A 25,056-nucleotide genomic window follows, 5' to 3' on the forward strand; every position below is an offset into this window, starting at 1 on the left:
TGAGAACCACTGGAGTGTATATGATATATCTGAACCACTGTATAAGATCAGAAAGGAAGAAAAAACTGTCCATGGTTTCAGTTGAGTTGTTGGTGGCTGTAAATATATGAGGTTAAGTTTGGGGATGTACAGTCTGTGCGTAGATTGGACATAAATTTGCCACAAACCAACTCCAGATGTGAAATAATCAGTCAACTCACTTGTCACAGTGAGAGAAGAAGCATTTTTGTTGATGGGAAGTTTCCACGAGTGCAGCATGAGTCCATTACACAGTAGCACCAAGAGGGTTATGCAACAGTAGCACCATATGAAAGACCATAGGTGATAAAAGGCAATAGTGTGGGCCTCAATAACAAAATACCTTGATTTTAAGAAGCCTTCCTAAATGATTCATGGCTAATAGGACAGGGTCAGAATATAGTTTTGTGAAATACGATACACTTTTGTAGTGTTCCTATTGTTACCTGTCACAAAACATGTAATACTGTATATTGTAATCCTTATATCACAATTTAAAAAAAAGATGATTATGTCTACTCTATGTGCATGTTGTGTTGGGTTGACTGACTCAAACTCAGTTAAAACCAAACAAACCAAAGGTGTATTATTTTAAGGTCTGGTATCAATACTTAATACCAGCTTAGATATTGATCAATATAAAGTTACGGAAATTTACACTAATAAAAAAACAATAGGCCTATAATGCTGTAATTTTAATCCAAATATTTGAATGCAATTCATCACAGTAGTCTATGTCTATACTTTTAACTTGACCTATTGCTTTTTTTATATTTTTCATTTACCCTCTTCTGAGTAAGAGTGGGAGTTTGGTGACTTTGCTCTTAACTTCAGCAGTAACATTTATTATAGGTATGTGCATTTAGCTGCAGAGAGTACTCTATGCAGAGAGAACTTTATGAAGCAATTGTACTTCTTCGAGTAGTTTAATTATAAGTTACTTTTAACTTCTTCATGAGTAAAATTATCTGAAAATATTTACAGATATATTGTAAATATCACGATTTCCACATGATTGTATACGGTGATTCACACAGTTTATGGCAACATTGAAAATGAATCAGACTTTTCTCCTCAAACAGTTACCCAATACTCACTTTACTCAAGTAACATGTTCTCCAAGTACTTTTTTACTTTTACATGAGTAGTCACTACTTTTTCCACGTACTTGAGTGAAATGACTTACTCGTACTTGTGTAAGCATCTTGGCTCCTCCACCCGCCTCTGCTGCGCTTGTATAAAGTGTGTGAGTCTGCAGTTGTAAGGCCAGTGTGAACAGCGGTGCAGCAGTGTGTGACCCGCCCCCTCCGGTGCCATAATGAGACGCTCTCTCCGGCGGCAGTCACGCTTCAACCACGACTCCATCACTTCCACTTCTCGTCTCTCTCAAATCCCAGAAGACTGTGGCGCCACTGCACACGCTGCAACCTGCACAATAACGGCCTAGTTTCTCTGTTTGTACCTGAACAAAGTTGTATCTTTATCCACAATGGGTCCACAGGCGGTGCTGCTCTGCTCCTTCTTCGGGGTCATCCTCACTCAAGGTAATTTACCTATTTCTGTCACATCGCTCCAGTCTCCGCATTTACGCATACTCTTGACTGTGTTTAATATGCTTAGAGGCGACCAACAAGCGGCTAGTTTTTTTTTTATTTAAACAATGGGCTAAATACTGTGAGTCAGTGTGCCAAGTAGTCAAAGAGATAGACCTGCAGTGTTGATGTCATGGACTAGTTTGGGCATGTGATACCAACTGACTTTATATCAGCGCGCACTTCCTCCAGCCTATGGCAGGATTCAACCAGTAAAAAGTAAAAAAAAACAACAAAAAAAACGAATCAAATAAAATGTTATTTTTGTCGATACTTTGTGGGGCTCTTGGTTTTGTAAAGTCCATCCAACATTTTGAATCATTTGCAAATTACCTTTTTTAACTAATGTTAAATGGTTGCCTATAACATTTTGACAGGGGATCAAACATGTCTTGGTCAGAAGAGATCCTGTCAGTGCTTTTATGAAGTTTGTGCTGTGTCAAAGGCCACTTTTAGGCATGCAACGATGCCCCTCTACATCCACAGTCCCAGCCCAGGAGGACCAGACACCTGGGTGTGATTTATGCTTGAGCGCCCACTGCTGGATCATCACACAAGGAAGAGGAGGACACTGGTTTCCTGGACAGACATGCACTGAACCATATTTGTCGCCCTCTGTACTTAAGATTGAACACATCAGTCTGATAGTGAGTGTAGAGTTCTCTGTGTTTGGTTTGTTCACGTAAAACACAAGTGTCTAACAACATCCAACAATGCTTTATGGTGCATGGTGCAAAAACTCTAAAGCTCTCAGTGCCTCCACGGAGGAGATGCTGAGTGCTTTTGCGATGTCTGGCTCAAACCAACTACTTTGTCTGGGCACTGCTCCACTGCTGGGCTCATTAGACTTGTTTACATGAGGCGTCTAGACGCAGGCAAGCCATGTGCTTCTCTGCCAAGACACAATGGCCCTCTCAACTTGTTCTGCTATCCAAGATGGAAATCAGTTTTTATCCAGGCAGACAATGCATCGCTGAGAAGGAGCTGTGGCAAACTGGTTGGCCTATTTTGATTCAATTGTATCTCATTGTTTTCCTCTGTTGCTTCACTTAGGGTTCAGCAGTAGACTGTTGGAATTATGGTGGTTATCAACGCAGCTACTGTGTGGATAACTCATCAGGGAGAGCAGACAGTGTGAGACATCCGTGTTGCCATTCTCAACATGTTTATGAGTGTCTGGAGGGGAATATATTTAGAATTAAGCTTCTCCTGGATTCTATGCTCCTTCAGTTTACTCATTTTGACATCCGCACGTCAGACTCCAAGGTGATGGTGACCTGTTGTACTAAATAAATGCTTTGGCTAACCTGTTTAGTGATGTTTGTTTCTCACTGTATACAACCTTTATGCAGGTTTTTAAGCACAATCAGATGGTTTGTTTTGATAGTTTTAGAGCTCTGAGCTCTAAAAGGGGTGTTTTGGTAGGTCCATGTGAAGACTTTTTAAAATGCTATCTCATTTCATTCTGCTGCTGCCTCGATGTGGCTGGAGTCCAGCAGTCAGTTAGTCAGTGCCTGTCTGCTGCTCCTTTGTCTCGGCTGCTTGCCTGGTTAATCATCCTTCATTTAGCAGGAGCTGCCTCTTATTACTGGCTTTTCATTATTATTGGGTTAATGGCTCACTTCCTTTGGTTTGTTACAGTTTTACAAACCACAAATGCTTTACAAATGACAAGCCTTGGATTATTGATTATTGATAATTGATCAGTATCATATAAGTGCATATCCTCCTTAGTCTTGCGTTGCTTACACCCGTCCTCCCAAAATAAAGGGGTACAGAGTGCAGACAGTTTCAGTCTGAGGCTCTCATGTATTATCACTTGTGGTGACACCAACCTGCCCAAACCGTCGTCAGTTTTCTTTTTTATTCGGCATTATCCAAAGAGAGACATTTTCATGCAAGACCTTTCGGTAATAGTTAGTTTCATTGGTTGTGAATCTTTGACTTGGCTGTTTATGGCAGTATCATAGAGTTAGGTTAGCTTCCGTCAAAATCTTCTATTGTGTTGGATGTACAACAACATCCAACATCTTTGGTGAAATACTCCAGGGCTGTTGTTCACATTGCTTGGCAGATTCACATTTTTGTTTTCACCACCAACAAAGAGACCAGGCAACTGCCCTATGGCAAACTGTTATAACTAGATGAATAATTGTTATTTGCTTTGTATCCAGAACAATAATGTAAAGCAATATATTTCCAGATTATATTTATGGCTAGTAAGCCTTTAGGAGAAACTACATCATATACTGTACACCAAATTGCAGTGACAATCAAATAATAATACATTTGAGGAACAAGTAAAGTATGTAGTATTTAAAAGTGTTCCTCTATGCCTATAGAGGTGTGCATAAATGCTTTACTTTGTGCTGTTTTTGTCATATTAGTGTATTGTATATGTTTAGAATCGCTTTTATATGACCCTGCCAATGGATCTAATAAAAAAGAAAGAAAGTTTGCAAGTTTTAGGTCATGTAAATCAAACAATTTGGTATAAATAATCGCCTAATAAAGTCACCTGTTGACATTTTTTCAAGGCATAAAAGAAGTGACTATTGAGGACTGCTGTCAAGATGGACTGAACCGCGGCAAAGAAGGTGAAGACTGCTCCTCTCTTCTCCTGATGTCAGATTCAGTCACATGCATGTAAGTGAATAAACATACAATTTTCCTAAGATTCAGTTGCGTCGCTTCCTTGTGTGAATATCCGGTAAAATCTCGGAAGATAATTAGGGATGGGGAATGGCCTGGTTTGTAGCTGGACAAGAAACCGTGAGGGAATACCAGGGAGCTTGGGTGAGTGGTCGGGAGACTGTTGGTGTAGATGTGTGTGTCCCTTCTGTTAGCCCACCCCAAGAGCAGCTTTGTTGTACACGTAGCTTATCACCACCGAGTACAAAGCGAATTCATAATTGCCCCTTGTGAAGCACTCTGGACTCACTGGTGTTAAGTGAGTCAAGAATGAAATTGTCAGGGCACAGAGTCAAACTTGCACAGCCTATGTAGACAGAGCACATTTTAAGGTAGATCTGAAATTATTGCTAAGGGCCATTTACATTTCTCACAGTTCTTCCTGTGAAAAGTCACTTCCATAGATGATTCTCTTCTCAGATTAGCGAATGGCTTTACCCGACTCCTCTAAATCTCTAGCCACTTAATAATGATGACATAATGATTGCAATAGTGGTAACCCTAGAATGTAAGTATTGCCACCATTTCAGACCTACACAAACCAGAGCAAGCTACGGATGGCAAACCCATTCACCAGAGTCACCAGGGCAGACCCCAAATTTGTCTAAATTATATAGCGATGGGAAAGGGCAGGTTTTTTTGTGGACAAAAACTTGGTTGGTGGGGGTCAGAAGAGGGGCTGCTCGAAACCCCAGGAAATACCTCCGAGGTGAGCGGCGACATGGCGGGAGGATAGTCAGGCCAATAACAGGAAATCTCAATGATTACTTCAGAAACCAAGGGGGAAATGTAAAAGTGAGTTGAGAAAAGAAAAACAGCAGCGGAGCGTGCCCTTAAAAGGTTGTGCTGGGGAGGTGTGTGCCTGACGTGGGTCTCAGACAGTCGAGGTTTATGAGCTGCAGAAGGTTCTGGTAAGTGTTGATAAAGAGCTTCTTTGGAAATGACGGGGGGAAGAGGTCGGATGGCGTATTATGAAAATCACACTGAGGCAAATATCCAGAACCAGACTGTCCCTAATCGCTGTGTAAAGCACATGGATACAGTTGTAAGATTTACTTTTGTTTTGGCTAAATATAAAGGGCACCTTATTAGAGGAAGTGTGACAAGGACTTAACATTTCTATGGTGTATTTTCCTTTTGTCATTAAACCTCTTAAAGTCTTGGCTTTTATGAATGCTCTTGGATGCGTTTATCCAAGCTAAATTACAAAGCTAAATTATCACTATTTATCAGGAATGCCGTAAAGGTTTCATGATGTCTGCTTTTACTATTGCTAACAACATAATGGCATTTTCAATGACTGCAACAGGCAACAATCCACCCAACCAAATCATAATATTGTTCTAAAGTAACCTTTAAATGTGACATTTATAACAATCATGATTGTCCTCTGCATCGCCCACTGTGCCCTTCCGCTCTCGGTACTGTGCTTTCTTCATGTCCTGTGATTTTGCTTGTTATTGGAATAAACTTTCTTACATACCTACCTGTGTTTGAGGCTGGTGGTTAAAATCACTGTCAAGAATTTAATGTTTACACAAAATACATGACGAACTACAAAGATGACTTTGTTGAACATTTTCTTTTCAATCAAAATGAAAAGATGATGTTCCTGCCATAGAAGGCCTCCCTCTCCTTTGCTGTGTGCAAACAAAGTAAAATAATCGTGTTTATTTGCCTACAGCTACTAAAGATTGCACCAGTAAATCCCCAGACACCGCCACAAACATTTCTCTTAATAAAAGCCCTGTGTTGTGTCTTGGCAGGATAGTCAGGGAGCAGTGCTGTGTGTCTGTCCTGGAGGACAACATGTGCAGCGCTGGGATCAACATGGCAAAGATGGAAGGAGCCTGCGACTCTCTGTTCAGCAGCACCTGCGACACCAAGACTAAAAAGGTCCGTTTGAACAAGTACCGTCACGCATGTGTGTGTGTATATCCAAATACAGATGATCGTATCAGGGGGGCCACAGGTCTGGGGAAGACTTGTATGTATCACATCACATACAAATGGTTTTACAATGTTTTACAAGTATCTTCTACTATTCGAAACGCAATCATTTTTATTTTAAAAGCCTAGTATAGATGGCTGAGGAGAACATATCCCGGCAGTTATTATGGATCTTTGGCAGGAAACACTAGTAGATAGTTAGTTACAGACTAAATTTACTGTCATTCTGATGCTTCATCCACAACGATCTCTCGTAATAAAACTTGTGCAGGCTACTCCAAAAGAACAACATGAGAGTTTTATCCACATAGGAAAATTGTCAGTTTTTTGCCACAACCTGCCAGGAGTGGTGGGACTCATCTCCAGATCTTTAGCATTGTTTGGTAAGAATTGAATCCTTTTATCAAGATTGTATCACAAAATCATAATAGTAATCACAAAATTGATACTTAAATCTGTTTCCACATGAGAGCAAACTTTATATTGGATTTAGATTTGGGTGAAGATAGTGGTGCCTTTCTGAGAGCAGTGAGCAGGATGGGGCTTGCCACTCCGCACAGGAATGGAGCGAGATTATAAATTCAGTCTTGTCTTGGGGAAAATCCACAGGGTCTAACATTTCTTAAACAGTCTTCTTTGTATTTCGACAAAGGGTCAACAAGAGTTTGGCAGCGTTTTGGGGGCGTGGTATTGTTGGACCTGGGATTCTTGTAATTTATGAAGTTGTGAAGCACTTCGAGTCACATTGTGTTCGGATTGTGCTCTATGAACAAACTTGCTGGCATGCTGACCCGCTGTTGTTGTGTTGTTGGACAGGACACTTCATCTACACTGATAAAGCACACTGGTTACATGGAAACATTTATTCCTCATTGTGCAGTTTCCATCCTATTGCCATGTCATAACTGTACTGTAAAAGACAAAGATATTGAAATAGACATCACATTTTCTCATTCCCTGCCGACTCTGAGCAATAACTGGTACTAGTTTGTTTTGACCTGAAGTGTAAATGTCATTCTGTCTCTTTCTATGCTTCCCTTATTTATTTGTACATTTTATGATGTTTGTTCTGTAGATGTGCTGTAACTGCTGTCTGGTGGGGAAGTCCCTCCAGGAGAGGGGTCTGCCCTGTGACCATAAGCTCTCAGTGAGTTACCAGTGTGGGCTTGTGTCCCGTGCCTGCTGCGTGGATGGAGCCCTCGACAACCAGACGGATACAACAAGGACAAATGAATGTAAAGAGGAAATATGTTACAATTAACAACATGTTATGCCTCCTTTAAACATAAGGGCATAATAGTATGGAATAACATCTATTGTTATTATCTATTTGACTTAAAACAGCTCTAAGTCTTTAAGATGTGGGCTACTAATGCTGTATTTTTCCACATAGTGCCGAACAAAGATGAAACAACAGAAAACAGAGACAACTCTGTGCTGTCAGACCAATGCAATGGTAAAATGGTGAAGCTTATCTACTCTGTGAAAACTGATTTTAGATGCAATCACATGTTCTTTTTACAGGAGTTTGTGCTCAGCTGTGCGTGGGTAACAACACCTGCAGCTGCTTCAAAGGCTACAGACTCAAATCAGACGGGAAAAGCTGTGACGGTCAGTTTCATATGTTTACTCGTGCCATTTAAATACTCTGTGTGCTCACCTTCTTCTACCTGGTTCATAGATATAAATGAGTGTTTGCTGGGCGCCAGTAACTGTCGCGGAGGGGAGCGCTGCATCAACACAGAGGGGTCGTTCCGGTGTCAGAGGGAGGTCAGCTGTGGGACAGGCTATGAGCTCACTGACACCAACGACTGTGAAGGTTTGACACCCCCCCCCTCCCTTTCACCCAACTTTAACAAACCTCTAGGGCCATCAAATGTAGAAAAACTTCCTCTTGTCTTGCTCAGAGCAGTTGGCCGAGGACTGCTAAGTGGTGCACATAAGTTCACATCTTTTATGTTGATCAAGGTCATACATAAGTTGTGTTGTGATATTTTCTTGCAGATATAAATGAGTGTGAGACAGGCATCCATAACTGTGGCCCTGAGTTTGATTGCCAAAACACACAGGGCTCTTTTCGCTGCCTGCCCAAAGTGAAGTGTGCTGCTGGGTTCATCCAGGACGCCCTGGGCAACTGCATTGGTGTGCACCAGTCCAATTATCTGTCATACATAATGCACAATCTCACAGGAATGTAACTCAGCAATGTAACTGTGTAAATCAACCATCATTCTGTCTTATCTGCAGATATAAATGAGTGTGTAAGCCAGAGTAGTCCATGCCACAGAGGACACCTCTGCATCAACACAGTGGGGTCCTACACCTGCCAGAGGAACTCTGTGAACTGTGGCCGAGGATACCACCTTAATGAAGAGGGCACGCGCTGCATCGGTTTGGGCAAAATCATGTTCACACAGTATTTGTGGACAAAACAGTGTTACATTATTACACTTTTTCTTACTTTTATTTGTCAGATATTGACGAATGCAAGAATCCTGAAAAGGTCTGTGAGGGCCACGGTTGTATTAACCTGGTGGGCTCCTATCGCTGTGAGTGTGAATCCGGCTACGTCTTCAACAGCATCAGCAGAACGTGTGAGGGTGGGTAATCTATTGTTTTTTCCACTATTGTAATACTATATGAATTAAATGTGGTTTAGGTTGTGTTTATATAGGCAACATGCTCAAAATGTCCTAGAATATGACCAGCTATTCTACCAATTAGATTTATTTATTCATCTTTTTCTCCTTTTGTGATGACAAAGCACAGATTTCAATGAAGATGCCAGACAGTGTTTTTTTGCTCGTCACCTTTGGGCACACCGATACAATAATTAGCATAACTTTAACATTTATTAAATCAGATCTTACAGGCTTGACATACGCCATCCATTTCGACCTCTTTCTCTAGAATAAGTCCAGCTGTACTGTGTGAAAATGACGCTTCTTCTATAACAGTGTAACCCAGTCCTTGTTACCAGACAGCTTGATGAAAATTAAAAAAAAAAAAACACTAGATAATGCTAGAATTAAACCAGGTGTAAGTCAAAACTAAAATGTTTAACTTCGGGCTCCACTTTTCCTATGTATATCAGCTCAGAAAGCCCGACTGTGCATGTTGTAGTATTCTGTGCATTCCTAATTATTTTACCAAACTGTTTTAGATATAAATGAGTGCAGGCATTACCCTGGTCGCCTGTGCGCTCACAAATGTGAAAACACACCTGGGTCATACAAATGTAGCTGCACCACAGGCTTCAAACTGGCCGCTGATGGCAGGAACTGTGACGGTAAGAAAAACACACCCAGATAACAATAAACATTTATATCAACTCAAAATGGAATTCATAAATATTATGGTAGGATAACAAGTTGATAGATTCATGTTTTTGTTGTTTTTGTGTAGATTTGAATGAGTGTGAAGCCAACCCATGCAGCCAGGAGTGTGCTAATGTTTATGGCTCCTACCAGTGTTATTGTCGCAGGGGCTACCAACTGAGTGACATTGATGGCATGACTTGTGAAGGTAGAGTACAGTGATTATGTTATCATAGAAAATAATGTCCCTTTTGAGTTTTGGGCCCACATTCACTTGCCTCTCCTGCCTTGTGTAGACATTGATGAGTGTGCACTGCCCACTGGTGGCCATATCTGCTCATATCGCTGTCACAACACGCCTGGAAGTTTCCACTGCTCCTGCCCTGTTAGCGGTTACACTCTCGCCCCTAATGGTCGCAGCTGCCAAGGTGGGATTTCTTTAAATAAGAAAATATCCTCATGCAGATAAAAAATAAAAGTAAAAATACTGTCATATTTTTTCAGATATTGATGAATGTGTGGCAGCGACTCACACATGCACAGAGGACCAGAGCTGCTTCAATGTTCAGGGAGGATTCAGATGTTTGTCATTTGATTGTCCTCAGAACTACCGTAAAGTGGGGGAAACGTGAGTAAAAACACAGTAGCCACAACCATTTTTTTTTTTTTTTTACATTTTTTAATTCTTCATTGAACCATAAGTGAAGTAAAAACTAAAATGTAAGCGGTTAGCAACAAACTGACTAAAGCTTTTGAAAATCCAGTCAAAGCATTGCCAAGTTCATCACATGCCACCTGTAAAGTGCAGAAGACAGTATTAAGCTCATTAGATAACCTGTTCCTAGTTTGAATGAAGGCTGTGCATGTTCTATTTGTCCCTAGCATGATCTTATTGACGATGATTGTAGAAGGCAATAGGAATGCCTTGCATGTCTCGACTGAAGACACCATGATGCACTCATTGAGATGTTGCTGATGTGGTGATCCTCCACTGCATGTTATGCACGGCAAATGAAATTCACTCTTCTCTTTGTGCCTGTTTTCTTCTGTCTTTCTCTTTTTCACAGTCGATGTGAACGCTTGCTTTGCAATGAGTCTGTCGATTGCCTGCCCATGCCGCTGAGAATAACCCACTACTTCCTCACCTTCCCCACCAACATCCCCGTCTTCACCAACATCTTCCGCATGGGCCCGTCCCAGACGCTACTGGGGGACGACCTCCAGATCTCCATCAAGGCGGGGAACGAGGGCGGCTTCTTCAAGACGGATCGGACGCCCACAGGAGGTGTCCTGTCTGTGGCAAAACTCATCAACAAACCCCAGGACTTTGAACTGTCTGTAGAGCTGAGGCTGCAGCGTTACAACTCACTCAGCTCCTACCTGGCCAAAGTGCTGGTGTTTGTCACTCAGGACGAGCCCCGAGTGCCTTACAACCCACTGCTGGAATAACCAGCAACAGGGTTCATCTCATGTGTCATGTACAGTGGAATGTACTGTGTAGAGGGGAAGAAGCCACTGTTCAGCTCGGCATGAATGCAGAAACTATTTATAACCAGCACTGACAAACATGCACAGCTAAACTAACTAAGTAGTTCAGTAGTGGTATACAGAGGTGTTTTATCACTACTTTTTAACAGTTTTGATAGCTGGCCTTGGTCAATCAATGTAATTCTACATTTTTAAACCTACAAGCTGATTTTATATAATCTCTGCCAAGTTTTACTCCTGATCAGATGGTTGTTTTTATAGAACAATAGAAACCTTCTTGATAATAGGAGATTTCTTTTAGCACACAGAGCTGTGTTTTAGTGGTTATTTCAAATTTGTCATACTATAATTTGAATTACCTAGGGTTTATAATAAACACTCAATTATTGCATATGGATATATGGATAAATAAATAGTGGAGATCATCTTGATCTTGCAGAATGTATTTGAAGTAATGCTTTAGGGCAGCCACAAGGTGGCGCTGCCGGTCAGACTAAACCCAGATTGGTCATAGTCCAGCTGCAGTGTAATTTGACGATAGTTGCATGATAAAGCCTGACATTTTGTGAGTGTTTTATGGTTTTAATCCTGGGTGAACGATTTTCTATTAAAGTTTAAATAGAAATAACACATGTTCAACAACTCACTTGTAGTTTTTAAGCTTTATCACCGCAGGATCTGATTCAGTCCAGCAGTTATACTCCCAAAGTAATGAATTTGATAGCAGCTTGTGTTTACATTTCTTACAAAATCTCTACCACACGATTTCACAAAGCATGCCAGATTTCTTTAAATAATTAATATTGTGTCCAAACTATTACCAACTTGAGTTATAAATGCATCAATTTTTGTTTTGGCTTTTCTTACAAATCTTACAAATATTTTCATTTCCAACCCCGAGCCAGTGAAGCAGAGGGCCAGAACAGAGTCTGAAGTAGCACAGTAAAAGTTAAGTAAGCTACTCAATATTACCAATCCCTTCACTGCACAGTCTAAACCCTTAAAGATACAAACACAGTGGATTTTCAGACCTCTTATTTCTATGTGGTAAATTATACTTGTTGCCCATGACCAAAGCACCTTTTTTCAACAGTAACAACATTTTCAGTATGACAAAAGAATAAATCTAATATGAATGCTTCCTGAGCCCTCTGTAGGTATTGGAGGTTTGGTAACATGCAAAGGGATCCAGTGGCTTCGTAAAAATAGCCTGACATGAAAGTAGTGCTTGGGGCTGTGGTTTGCATTCAGATGTCCCAGGTTCCCCTCTCCCCTTGTGCTGTCAAAACCAACCCGTCCAAACCCAGCGAGGATGCACTGTCCCTAGCGGCACCCTCCTTAAAATAAGTATTGTGTATCGTTGGAGTAGGTTTTTTCCCCTTCTCCCCTGACAGTGAGTTATGGGGCCTGGGGCTCTGGCCGGTGGTCTGAACAATTTGTGGTACGGAGGCATCGGCGTGCGCAGTATGACTGATGCCCTGCAGTGTTTGTGTTGGGGCGTTATCAATGTGCTGGCTATAAATAATAATTACGGGCCCTACGCTTGACCATAAGACTTTCATCCAAAAAGTCTGTTTTTCTTTCTGGTCTGAAAACTATTGGGGTTTTGCTGCTGGGCTGGGCCACGTGAGGCATGGAGAGATGAAGAAGTCATACTCAATATACTCTAAGCACACTTAGGACAGGGTGGAGATCGAGAAGTGAGAGATTTTTAAAATAATATTGCATAAGTTGTAAGCGAAAGTTGTTAAATAAGTTCTCAAGTACACAAAATTCTCTTTCTCTCATGCATGTCTCCTCTCACAAATTTCATTGTAGATAGGGTAAAAAGGGCTTGTAGAGCCGCATCTTGTAATAACACTGAAAGTTGAAAATTGTTATTACATAATAACACACTTGACACACTTCTAAACAGACTCACACACATTGACTACACTTGCTGCAGCCTCGTCGAGGTCCTCTTTTGTGTGGGACAGTGTAAAAGGGTCCTTATTATGTTCTCATAAATCTACTCTTTGCCCAAAAGAGCGTTTTCACCTCGTCCTCCAGAGACCCATACAGCCCGTTTTGCTGCTCAGGCCACAGTATTACAAACTATAGAGAACATTTTGTGGCTTTGGCCCAGGCCAGAGTCAAACTTGGACCCACTCACTAATTGCTAATTACAAGCCCCTATACCCAGCGGTGGCTTGACTTTATGTCTTCTCTCCTCGCTCGTCGTATGAAAGGAGGAGTGCAAACCCGAAAGCTCGGACCGTGGTTTAGGCCTATGGCTCCCCTGAGGAAGCCCAGAGAGATCCTCCGCCTATGACTCAACAGTGTGGCTATACGGCTGCCATGCACATTAACTGTTCTTATACATGGCAACCTGACTGTTTTCATAACCCAATATAACCAGCTCGTCTCCTGTGTGAAGGAAGTTAAATTTAACATGTTGGATGTCAAGGAGAGCGAGGCCTTGTATTTCCTACATCATTAAGAATAAAGGTTTTTTTCCCCCCTATATCTCAACCTAAAAGGAGACACAGTATTGTATGCATAACTTGGACAGGAGACTCAAATTATTTAGCAGTTCATGCATCGAACTGGAAAAATTACATATGGCAAATTACTCTGGTATGAAATTATTGTCCATTCATTAAATCAAACACCACATAGGCTGGTAAATCACACTTTGGAGCACTATTTTTTTTTCCACACCTTGCAAACCCCCCTTATCCCCCATCCCATAATCACAAGCCTCATGTAGCAAAGACAAACCTTGATGTTTTCATCCACTAATGCGTTAAACCCACTGAGACAGGTAGTGAGTGGTGATACTTCAGGTGACTTTAGGATCCTCAGCACAGCGCACTCCTCCCACCCCCTCAACCCCTGTCACTGATGAGGCTGAAATAAACAAAGCTCTAAATGATGGTACGGGCGCTGCCCCAGGGAGAGACTGGGGAGGCGTCTGGTCATGTTCCTCAGAATTTAAGAGACTTTTAGAACACTCCCTCGTCCCATAAATCCTCGGCAGGAGATTATCTGATGTGAAGTCCGGGGATGCGCGCTAAATCCAAATATTTTCCCGAGCAGGCACTGGATCATCCCCCTGTGTGAGTGAAGCAATTTATTTGTGTCGAGTTGGCAAAGTGCATCTGGAAGAAGGAAATAAAAAAAGAAAGCGATGCAGGGTAGTGCAAGTTTCCACATCATAGGTCAGTAGTTTTGTAAGCAAGTTTTGAAAATTCAAAATTAATCAAGCTGTATAAACACAAGCGGGAAATGTTCAAATAAGTAACATTTTTGTACCAAAACTATGGGATCTGAAACAAAAGGGGTCAAAAAAAGGAAGTTGTTTATCTGTTTGATTGTGTCATTATGGCATCTTACTTTTCTTTCTTCACAGAGTGCCCAGAGTTCAGCGCGCGGACATCATTCGCTGCATAAAGAACTGTCTCCCAAACGACTACAGCTGTGCCCTGGACCCAGTCACCTCCATATCCCACACTTTCATCTCCCTGGCCACCATGAGAGAATTCCTCAGGCCAGAAGGTAAGGGACATCTGTCTTATCTATTATTCTCTTATTAACATAAAGGATGGCAAAGATCAAAGACGGGCTCATTTTGAAAGCCTTCAGGTGGTTTTGTCAGCACCTTTTCTACCTCTTACATCAGGCCAATTGACCGGATATTTCAATGTTTTGACGTACAAACTTTGATTAATGTAATTACCCAACAGAGATAGTATTCTTGAGGACTTCAGTGCGGCCCTATGGCACGTATCACCTGGGCAGTTTTGACGTCAAGTTTGAAATCCTGGAGGGCAATGTGGAGAACGCCTTCGACATTATCAAACGGACAGAGCACGGGATGTATGTGGGTGAGTACATCAGCAACAAACAAATTTAACTGGCAGAGATAACGATTAGAGTCTATTGAATTTAGAGATCATAGATGATCTGGACTTGGACTTTCTCCATCCACACTAACAAAGACAAATAGCAAAAACAGTCCGAGAGGCAACTGCTCAACCATAGACTATCTCTGACCCAGCTTGTTATGTTTTTTTCAGTGCAGAGCTGTAATCAACTTCTTATCCTATCGAGCATTGTCCTCTGAGTGGCTTTTACAGACAGGCTGAGGGTTGTGTCTGCCCTAACCTAATGTGGTATCAGCTTTCAATCTTGTGGTCATACAGAGAACATTTTATTCCACTTAAACATGACTATGGTGGATCATTATATGCTCGATAATTGTTAATCAGTGCCATCTATTTAGATGATGCATTGTTCCAATTCCAGCACTGACCTGTAGTTAGGCTCATTTGGTAGTTTTTATTCTATTTGCTCAGTCTGACTGAATTGTGGAGATGCAGGCGGCAGGGTCTCGTCTGGCCCTGTTGATGGATGTGGGGCAGGTGTGTGAGAGGAAGAACAAGGTCATTAGGTTAAGACCATAACTATTAAACACAATCGATATAACTTATGTCAGGATACATTGATCTTCTGTTATACAGACATGTTGTACATGCCCAAATAAATACATAGATGGATTTCACCCACTACCATAGGGTAGTTGTTGTTGTAGTAGTAGCGGTTAGCGCTCGTGCTTCACAGCTAGAAGGTCCTGGGTTCGATTCCCACCTGGATGGGGCCCTTCTGTGTGGGGTTTGCATGTTCCCCCCCTATGTCTGCGTGGGTTTCCTCCGGGTACTCCAGTTTCACCTACCACCGCATGAGACTCATGTATGTTCATTAACATGCACTGTCATGACCAAATAAACCATGACAATAACAATTAAGAATTCTAATTTATTCCCCCCAAAGGCTTTATAAGACAAAAGATTACTCAGTATTATATGTTTATGGAAGGGAGTCTTGGGACATTTCTTTTTATTCCCTCCATACTCAGTGGTTGTAACCTATGTAGCCACAGCTGCCCTTAGAGTAGACTGGCACCTGGTAGCATCTCACAGTCTCCTATCCTTAACCAGGCTCGATGCTGCTTAGCTTCCGGGATCTACTGGGATAAGCAATATATAGAGGTTCATATGTTGCACCACTATATTTTACTTAAGAATTAACCAATTCTATGCTGCTAAAGATGCGGAATAATCAAACAGCTCACCCCCCAAAAATGTATAAGAAAATGATGTCTCTTATGTGCAACGCTGGTTCTTTTGTAATTGCAATCTTCTGTGTTTGTGGATTATAAGAACTGTATAACGAGGGTTTGGGGAGAAATTCTTTGTTTATGGCAACAAGAAAAATATGTACAGTATGTCTTTTAAGTCAGCAAGAATGATACTCACAATGAAAGTGGAAGAATGAGAAAGAATGCACAGAATTATCCTGGCTTGTTTCTTCATGTGGTTAACTGTATTGTTTCATTTCCCCGCTCTAGGCCTGAGTGTCTCGCCGAGCATTAGAGCATTTGAACTGTACTCACCACATCAAAAGACAGTTTCTGAAGAGCTGTTTCTGCCCCAAATCTGTCGGATGCTTTCTGGATATGATTGTTAGCACCCTTTGGCTGACACGTTTCCAAAAAGAGAAGGCCCTATTTTGTTGCTCAGGAATGCTACTGTTGTGCAACTAATAGGTGAAAATGTCTTGCATTGTTGCATTAGGGAAGTGCTGCTTCCAGAATCTCCAACAGTGTTATCACAGTTCTATGAGGCTCCATTAATGAACAGGAATGTGCTCAAGGCAACATTTTCCCCCTGTTTTTTGGACACTTTGGTGTTTTGGGACCGAATCTATTGCTATAGAATGAAAAAGTTATACTTAAAAACTATGTTTAGCATTAGAGCTTTTCTTTTCTTCTCAGTTAGCCACGATTTGAGAACAACACACAGAGATGTTCACCAAATATGTGACAGTTTTCCATCAGTGTATATCACAATGCCGCTACATCGAGGGGATTCTTAACCTCTTAAAGAGGAGGTATTATGCTTTTTTCAATCACATAGCACCAGTCTATAGCACACTACAATGATGATGAAACCTTCTGTTGGTCTGTAAATGCAGTAAATTAAAATAACTGCCTTCTATAAAATTGCCTTCTATAAAATTGCTCTCTCAAAATGGCTGTAGCAAATGTCTTGAAATAGGCCTCTGTCTCTTTAAGAACCTCTGACCCTTTCCGACACGCCCCCTCCACATTCTGTCTGTGGCATCAGTGGGGAGGGGGATCTGCTGAGGAGCAGTGGTTGGTTACTCGGCTGGTGATGAAAGCTCGGAGGCGTCTCCAGGAGGTGGAGGCGTTCCTAGGAGGACTCAGGCAAACCTATCCCTAAAATGGTCGCCATCAGAGTTTTTACAGATTACTCAAAAACACGTGAATGTGCCAAGGCAACACTTCAGGCATGTTTTTAATGAGGGAATGACATAATAACATGATGTAAAGCTTGAAAAAGTCGATTTTGCATAATACCCCCCCCTTTAACCCCCACCTGAACCAAGCACATTTTCTCCAGTTTGGCTTTACCCAAATCTAAAAGCTTCTTGAAAAAAATAGCTAGTGACATGAAAGCGACAAAAATGAGACTAAAATGATGAAAACGCAAGAAAAAAGTGACAAAATGATTAAATGTGATGGAAAAAGTGACCAAAAAAATGATGAAAATGTGACAAAAATGCAAGGAAAAAGAAATGTCGAAAATGTGTTTTGTAGGTCTTAGCTTTCAAATGAGGTGTTACACCGCCCTATGTGTGAGCTCCAATCCAGAAGCTTTTAGATTGGGGTAAAACTGATCTTCAAAAGGATAAATCCATGTGCAAGCATTAGCCCTAACTGTGTTAAAATAACTATGTGTAATCAATCAAATAATTCCAGTTTCAATTACAACTGACAACAGTGGATTCTTTAACCTTATAACCTAAAAGCCATGAAGTGAAAATAATCAAGCAAATGGAGTTTCTGTTCTGTTTCCCAGTCTTAACCTTGGACATTAACATTGGATAATAATAATAATAATAATAATAATAATAATAATAATAATAATAATAATAATTATTATTATTATTATTATAATAATTATAATAATAATGATGATAATAATAATAATAATAATAATAATAATAATAATAATAATAATGTACAGTGCATATAGAACACCATGGTGGTCTACAATTGCTTCATAAGATTCACATAAAACCCATGATTTGTTAAACCTACTTCTCAGCTCATAAAGTTGGCTGACCCATATCACTGGACATAACTTTTAATTAATGCCCGTAATCAAACAGCCAGCCGAATTCTCCTTGTTTATTAGCAGCAATTTGTCATGAATGAAATTTAGTGGGCCATAAAATCTTCTGTGTCATCTTTGGTGTTATCAAAATCTTGACAAAATGCAGTACTGTACTCGTGAGGGTATGTCCTGACCACTGCATATTTTGCGCAGTCAACTGGTGCTGTGGGATGAATGAATAGAAGTCGGAAAGCTTGCCGGCTGTGTGCGCAGGTAGCCATGGTAGTCCAAAGAGGGTAGAGGAAATGGGGTGGGCAGTGTGAGACCCGACGCCCGGTCCAGAGGAGTTTGTGGTTGCGCTGTTGAGTGAAGGAAGACAAGAGCGGAGATAAACACGCAACTAAACTGTCTAAAGCAGTAGTTGTCAGGATTTTTCACGCCAGGAAGTATTTGGCTTCTCAGTCCGCAAGTCTCAGCTGCAAGTCTCATCATAAGAGTTAAATTCAGAACTAAAAGCACATATGGTCTCTTTATTCTTTAACATGCAGAGACTTCTTGAATAATTGAGTGGAATAAAGGATTATTCACACATTTAAAAAACACTCCAATTGACCAACGTGCAGCACAGAAACAAAGCTCAGTCCACCCTGAACAGTTGAAAAAGAAAAAAGGCTCTAAATCTAAACTATCTTTGGTGGTTTGCTATCGTGTCAGACATAAAAGCAGTTAAACGTACATATGTTACACCTAAAGACACATATTAGACACACAGTTAAACAGATACTTACACAGTACTTCAGGCAAGCAATAAAGCTGCCCCTGTTATTAAGACGCTCTGATCTATTTTATGTTTACTTTACACTCATGTTTAATATGTGCTCATAAATGCTCTTAAAAACTGGAACTAAAAAAATCCAAACAGACCATTATTCATGTAATTTTAACTCACAGTGTGAGTAGTTATATAATCATTTTGCATTTTTGTGTTTTATTGCTCATTGTTGGGTCTCTTCTTCAGGCCAGTGATATGGGTCTTTGAGAAGCCTGTTGTAATATTGTGCAAAGTTTGCGGTGAAGATAATGGCACATGTTATGTCATCTCAGCTGCTCCGGTGCAATTTCTAAAACCAAAACACGTCCAAGAAAAAAACCCAGCAGGTCCCAGGACGATGAGTGGCACCGTCCAAAAAAGACCCACGGACCATTTGACAGATCTCAGTATGACTCACTGTTAATTGGCCTTAAAATATCAAGCCACATTCTCCGGCATTTTGGTCTACACATCCCAGCTGCATTGTGTAGCGGTCAGTCTCATGTTTGGATGTCCCATCCTGACCATCCCGCCTTCTGCCAGTGCCTCGGGCTGTAAACACTGCTTCCAGGAGGCCTATGCACTTACAATTGCACAGTGGGTTGTTATGTTTTGCTAAGCAATCTGAGAAGATTATAAATTAGATGTGTTGATGGAATATAAAAACATTTGCTGGATTTGCTCGCTTTGCTAATGGGGTGACGGGGGAGCTAGTTAGCAGTGAGTTTTGGCTGTTCCTTTTGGAACAGTCCACACACTAGTTCGGTCAAGTCATTTGATGGAAAAACTCCTGCTGATGTTACCATTTCATATTATTAAATTCGCACATAAATTATTGTGCATGTAGTTTTAAATATAAATAATTGCACCTATCGTAATCTTGTTTGAATAATGTTTTTTAAGGTGTTCATATACTTCAAGATTTGGTTTGATTTTCATTCACTAAGGCACAACGCTTCGTCAGGCAAGATGGCGCAGAATGATCTAACTCTCCGGCAATGTGTGGCACAAGAATTTGTTTTGATGTGACTGTACTCGAAAGTTTAATACCAAACTTGTTCTGTACCTAGAATTATTCACTTCCCTGTAACGGCCTCCTGTGCTGTGATGCGGCTGGCACCTGGCCTCTCTCCAGTGGTTTGCAGCTGTGAGCGCCTACAGTGTGTCATTACACAGAGCACATGAGGCTGCGGTGAGGCCAACACACACTGTTCATTTGTCTCTGGTGCAAAACCCGCTCATTTTGGATTTTGTCATTTACTTGCGAGCTGAGACGTAGAAACCAGAAAAACCCTGAAATGTCACTGTTTACATGTAAACCTTCAATATTGCAACCCTTGTGGTCATGAAAGATGACAAATGCGTCCTGCCAGTTTCCTCGCGTTGTTGCTTTAACTTTCGGCTTAGCTGCTACATCCTGGTTTAGTGGACCAAGGTGGGTGGAGGAACCAAAAGTTTATTTAAGCAAGTGTATTCCTAATTTTGCATTGTACATAAAATACAGCTGTTTGTTTGAGCGTGTCCTGTCAAACTCTATACCCTCACCTTTCCCAATTGTGGTCCATCCCTCTGCCATAAGTGGAAAAACGCTGCAGCCTTTCCACCAGTCTGCACTGATGGGATATACAGCGGAAGCCCCTTATGACATGCAACTTACCTTCAATCTTTCCAGATCTCCTTATGTTTATTCATTTGATTTTCAGGCAGAGTGTGCTAAGGCTAATCAGAGACAACCTGCTCTGTGGCTGCTGCTAAAGACGAGTGTGCGGTTGTGGCTTCACCTCAGGTTCATGTCAGTGTGGGGTCTCGGCTGTTGGCTAATGCTTTCCTCTGCGCAGAATGCCCTTCTGACGGCTTAAGGAAACACGCGGACATAATGCTTTAGAGGTACCCGAGAGGTCAGGTACTACAGCATCAACCTTGGACGCTTTTTTTTCTTTTACCACAGGCATTGAGGGTTGTATAAACAAAGCATCAGATCACACAGAACAAGTCAAAAGTTCCGGCGTGTTACCATCCCATTCTTTAAGTACCACCTCAGTCAACCAGGATCAAACATGGGAAGATATTGGGACGCTATAATATAGACTATATCTGGGCGGATTCTACGTGTAAAATAAATTTAAGAACTTGAACTGCAAAAGAGCCCTACATAAGATGCGTATAAGGCCTAAAGAAAGACATAAGGCGATGATGGTCGTTTTGTGAGCAGATGGTTAATGGTTCGATGGACAGTGCTGCATACAGTTCCTATGTCCTTGGGCAAGACACTTTACCGACATTGCCTAATGAGGAACGTGGTGCGTGTGAGTAAGTGTTTGGTGATGGTTGGAACGGCTGTTGGCGCGCATTTGCAGCCTCGTTTCCAGCAGGCCTATGAGCATTGAATTGATAACGACCTCGAAATTTGTTAAGACAGTAAAGCGCTATATAAATCCAAGCCATTATACAGCACAAACTCTTAAATGACATTGTATATTCTACTAAAGATGTGTTACTCGGTAAAATACATTTTGCTTCACATCTTGCTGCCAGCTGCCCTGATGCACTGCTTTTGATTACGCCCCAGTCTGTCTCCACTTCCAACACAGCAGGTCGCTGAGAGACAACTCTGAAACTGTCAATTGTGTGGTATTACAGTGGACACAAAACACTTGGCTTTCAGCAGATTTTTCAATTTAGAAAAATAAATTTTGTCAAACTGCCTCCCACACAAACAGAATGTACAAATCACTAGCAGTTCAGACACATTCCACATATTGCTCTGTTTTGATGGGCTGCATGAAAATTGTATTTATTTAACTGTCAAAATAGTTTCTTTTTCAATTTTAGTGCCCATTGTCAGATTCTGTGACTAACGATGCAAGATTTTATTTCACCCGACTTTCTAATCAATAGCAGATTTCAAACTCTTAAGGGGGAACAAAGTTGGTACAGACACTATTGTCCCTGTTGGATAATAAATTAGGCCTTTGTATTTTGGGAAATCTGTTCTGTGAATCATATTGTAGTCAGTGTGATCCTTTTATTGGATGCCACGAGTGGCAATCCCTTCGTTTCTATGAACCTTCGAGCTTGTAACACCCAGTGGCCAAATTCTTTTCAAAATGACTACATTGGCCACCCCTCTTCTTGCATGTACCAAATGTCTTTTTCCATGTCATTTTGTCTGATGTTATGTCCGTTGTTAGGCCTAAGCATGGAATAGCTCTTTCTGATGGCGCTTGGGAAACAATAAAACTCCAGCCCCTCTCGCCCCGTCTATTGTCACTACGCAACAGAGCCCCAAAACATCCAAACAAGGGGCAACGGCGGCAGGAGTGTGGGCCTCTGCGAGTCACTCCTCGAGCGCATATCGCCGAAATCTCCCGGAATCCGCCGCGTGCCTGCACAGATGGGACGTGGAGGGGGCAAAAACAGTGACAGGAAAAAAGAGCTTCGTCGACTGGTCCCTCCCAAAGTATTCCTGGAGAAATGGCTATCGCGTGACTGCACCAGCTCCCCTCCATCAAACACATGGGACTCATTTACACTGGTGGGCCACAGCCGCGGTGCCACAAAACCAGGCCCCCGAGGGAGAGAGAGGAGAGAGGGGAGGAAGGGGAGCTCATCTGGAGTTCTGCCGTGATACAATGCCCCTGTCCCAAAAGACACAGGGAATGGCTCATTATGGCTGATCAAAGGTTTTACTGCTTTGTTATATGGACCACACCAGAGAATCTCAAAGGATGAGTCGCTCATGACGGATGAGTCAATGATGAGAACAAACCGTAATGGGGCGAATAAATATATCTTAATTTAGTGTTTCTCAAACCGTGGTGTTGGTGTGGTTCTGTGGAAAAGTCTGAGAACCAGTGATATCAACTTATTTCCGCAGATGGACCTGTGTTCCCACAAATACTGTACGTAAGATGGTTGATGTGTAAAACTCTTCACACTGATCCAGGACTAGTCCGTGCAGGAGCCTACAGGGGCTACATTTCATAGTGTTTGTATGCCTGTCACTCATGTCCTGTCTCTGTGCTTGCAGGGGTCGTGCGTCAGGTAAAGCCCCTGATTGGTCCGCTCTCCACCGTCCTGAAACTGCTCATGCGCAACCTCAGCTCCCAGGGCGAGTCCAGCCAAAATGTCATCAACGTTCACGTCTTTGTCTCAGAATTCTGGTTCTGAAGAGGAGCGAAGACCTCTGCCACTCTGTATTAGTATTATTGGGACATTTATTTTCAACACTGTACACTTTGATCACGTGTAAGTGCCTTGAATGTTGCTGCAAACTGAATAACATAGCACTCATGGTCATTTTTTACTGACAAGCTCGGCATGATTGAGACATGCACAGGTGGGCTCGATATGAAGATTATTTGATGGATTGTTGTACTTTTTGTGTGTGGAAAGTGCATGCATTATGTGATATTAAAGTGTATTGCTTTTTTTTTTTTACTTTAAGATTATTGCTTATTAAAGAAGAACTAAGTAACTTGTTTACCTTAATAAATTAATGGGATGATTGTTTTTTGTTTCATCTCCCCTGGTGTCTCTGGCCAGAAAACTACAATTGCAGCCTTGCCTGCACCGGGTCAGAGGCCCCAATACACACTAATGGAATCATGAAGAAGAAGCTAACAGGCTAATGGGCAAAGCTAACTGCGGGCTAGCGCCACTTAGACAGTATTTACAGCTAAGTTTGAGTGAAAAAAATGATCTCCATTGTGTAATTGGATGTACAATATCACCCTCTCCCTTTGTCTTTTCTGTCAGCGTAGTATTTACTGTCATGGACAATTAATGAGTAAAAAAAAACGTAATATGCTACAACACCTGCAGTGCCGCTTATGACCTCCAGGGGCATGAGTTACTTAGTTCTGCTTTAAGCATGTAAAAATCACTTTTCTTGCTGACATCATGCATTGTTCTGTATTTTTTCTACAAAATACACATTATTATAGACAATGGCGCCTACTTGTAGTTTGTCTTGGGTTAAAATTTGAATGTTTAATTTAGAATGTATTTCCAATTTCCTTTCCAATATTTAAAGCAATTTTATTTTATTGTTTTAAGCATCTTAGAGCTGGCTATTTTGGGCTGTGGTTAAAAAAGAGACACATGCCAAAAGTTTCCCAAAAGTAGCAAAGCATGGGCCATATTGTGGATTAAGTCATAACTCACGGCAGGAAATAAGATGTGTCAATATTAAGCCGACAAACAAAGCGTTACAAATACGCCTATCAAACTTGGTTGACGTTGACTCAGTGGAATGTCTTGTTTCCATAGAGATTTTAAAACATTTTGTTGATTTTTTTTCCATCGTCTGATTCCTTGTCAAAGGCCTAAAGAGTAGAAAATTATTCAAAAATAGCCCCCACTATCGGCCTTAGCTGTGTTTCTGAATGCACTGAATACACAACATTTGTACATGATTTCTTAACAGAAGTATAATAACTCAAAGGCAAGTAAGTTAATCTAATTATACCTGGAGTGAACTTTTTGGACCTTACTGACATCTTAGTAGTAATAAATGCAGCACAAAACGCCAATGCTTACTGATAGGATATTAATCTTTTCATTATTTCATTATGTACAATCTATGTATATCTCTTTCAAAAGCATTACCGTATTTTCCGGACTATAAGTCCCACTTGTTTCCATGCGACTTATATTTCAAAATATATCATTTCACATGTTTGTTATTTTCGCAGCTAGAGGGCGCTCTAGGCTTGTGTACCAGTATCTGTCAGTCCTGTACCACTGAAGATCTAAAAATGGGTAATCAGCAGCAGAAAGAAAGTTTGGAATGAGCGAGAAACTTGTAAGGGACCGGCAAAAAGTGGAGGTTAATCTTACTGCAATGAAGAAAACAAAAGAAGCTTATCACGGTCTTAAAGCTAGACGGCCACAGTGAGAGGAACGAGTTTGCAAATGAGACCTAGAACAGCGTGATGCCGGGAGAGGCTTGTCAATGGTGCAGTTACGCCCAGGTAGTTGCTACGGCTGGTGCGACTTATACTCCG

General features: G+C 41.3%; 2 protein-coding genes across 2 annotated transcripts in view; one reads left to right on the forward strand and one right to left on the reverse strand.

Annotated features, from left to right (window-relative positions):
* The window catches only part of LOC306971319 (cingulin-like protein 1), a gene marked incomplete at its 3' end in the record, with an annotated part of 137,063 nt that overhangs the window by 86,427 nt on the left and 25,580 nt on the right, over positions 1–25,056 (reverse strand). The window lies entirely within an intron of this gene.
* fbln1 (fibulin 1) lies at positions 1,430–23,424 on the forward strand. The gene is made up of 17 exons (XM_079567309.1): positions 1,430–1,562; positions 4,148–4,256; positions 6,068–6,197; positions 7,327–7,486; positions 7,645–7,707; positions 7,776–7,862; positions 7,933–8,070; positions 8,256–8,393; positions 8,499–8,642; positions 8,726–8,851; positions 9,415–9,540; positions 9,657–9,776; positions 9,865–9,996; positions 10,073–10,196; positions 14,448–14,593; positions 14,782–14,922; positions 23,079–23,424. The coding sequence occupies exons 1-17, from the start codon at positions 1,508–1,510 to the stop codon at positions 23,216–23,218; spliced, it is 2,079 nt and encodes a 692-aa protein (XP_079423435.1). The 5' UTR covers positions 1,430–1,507; the 3' UTR covers positions 23,219–23,424.

Source organism: Gobius niger, assembly GCF_951799975.1.
Source record: "Gobius niger genome assembly, chromosome: 12".
In the NCBI taxonomy this organism is placed as follows: Eukaryota; Metazoa; Chordata; class Actinopteri; order Gobiiformes; family Gobiidae; genus Gobius; species Gobius niger.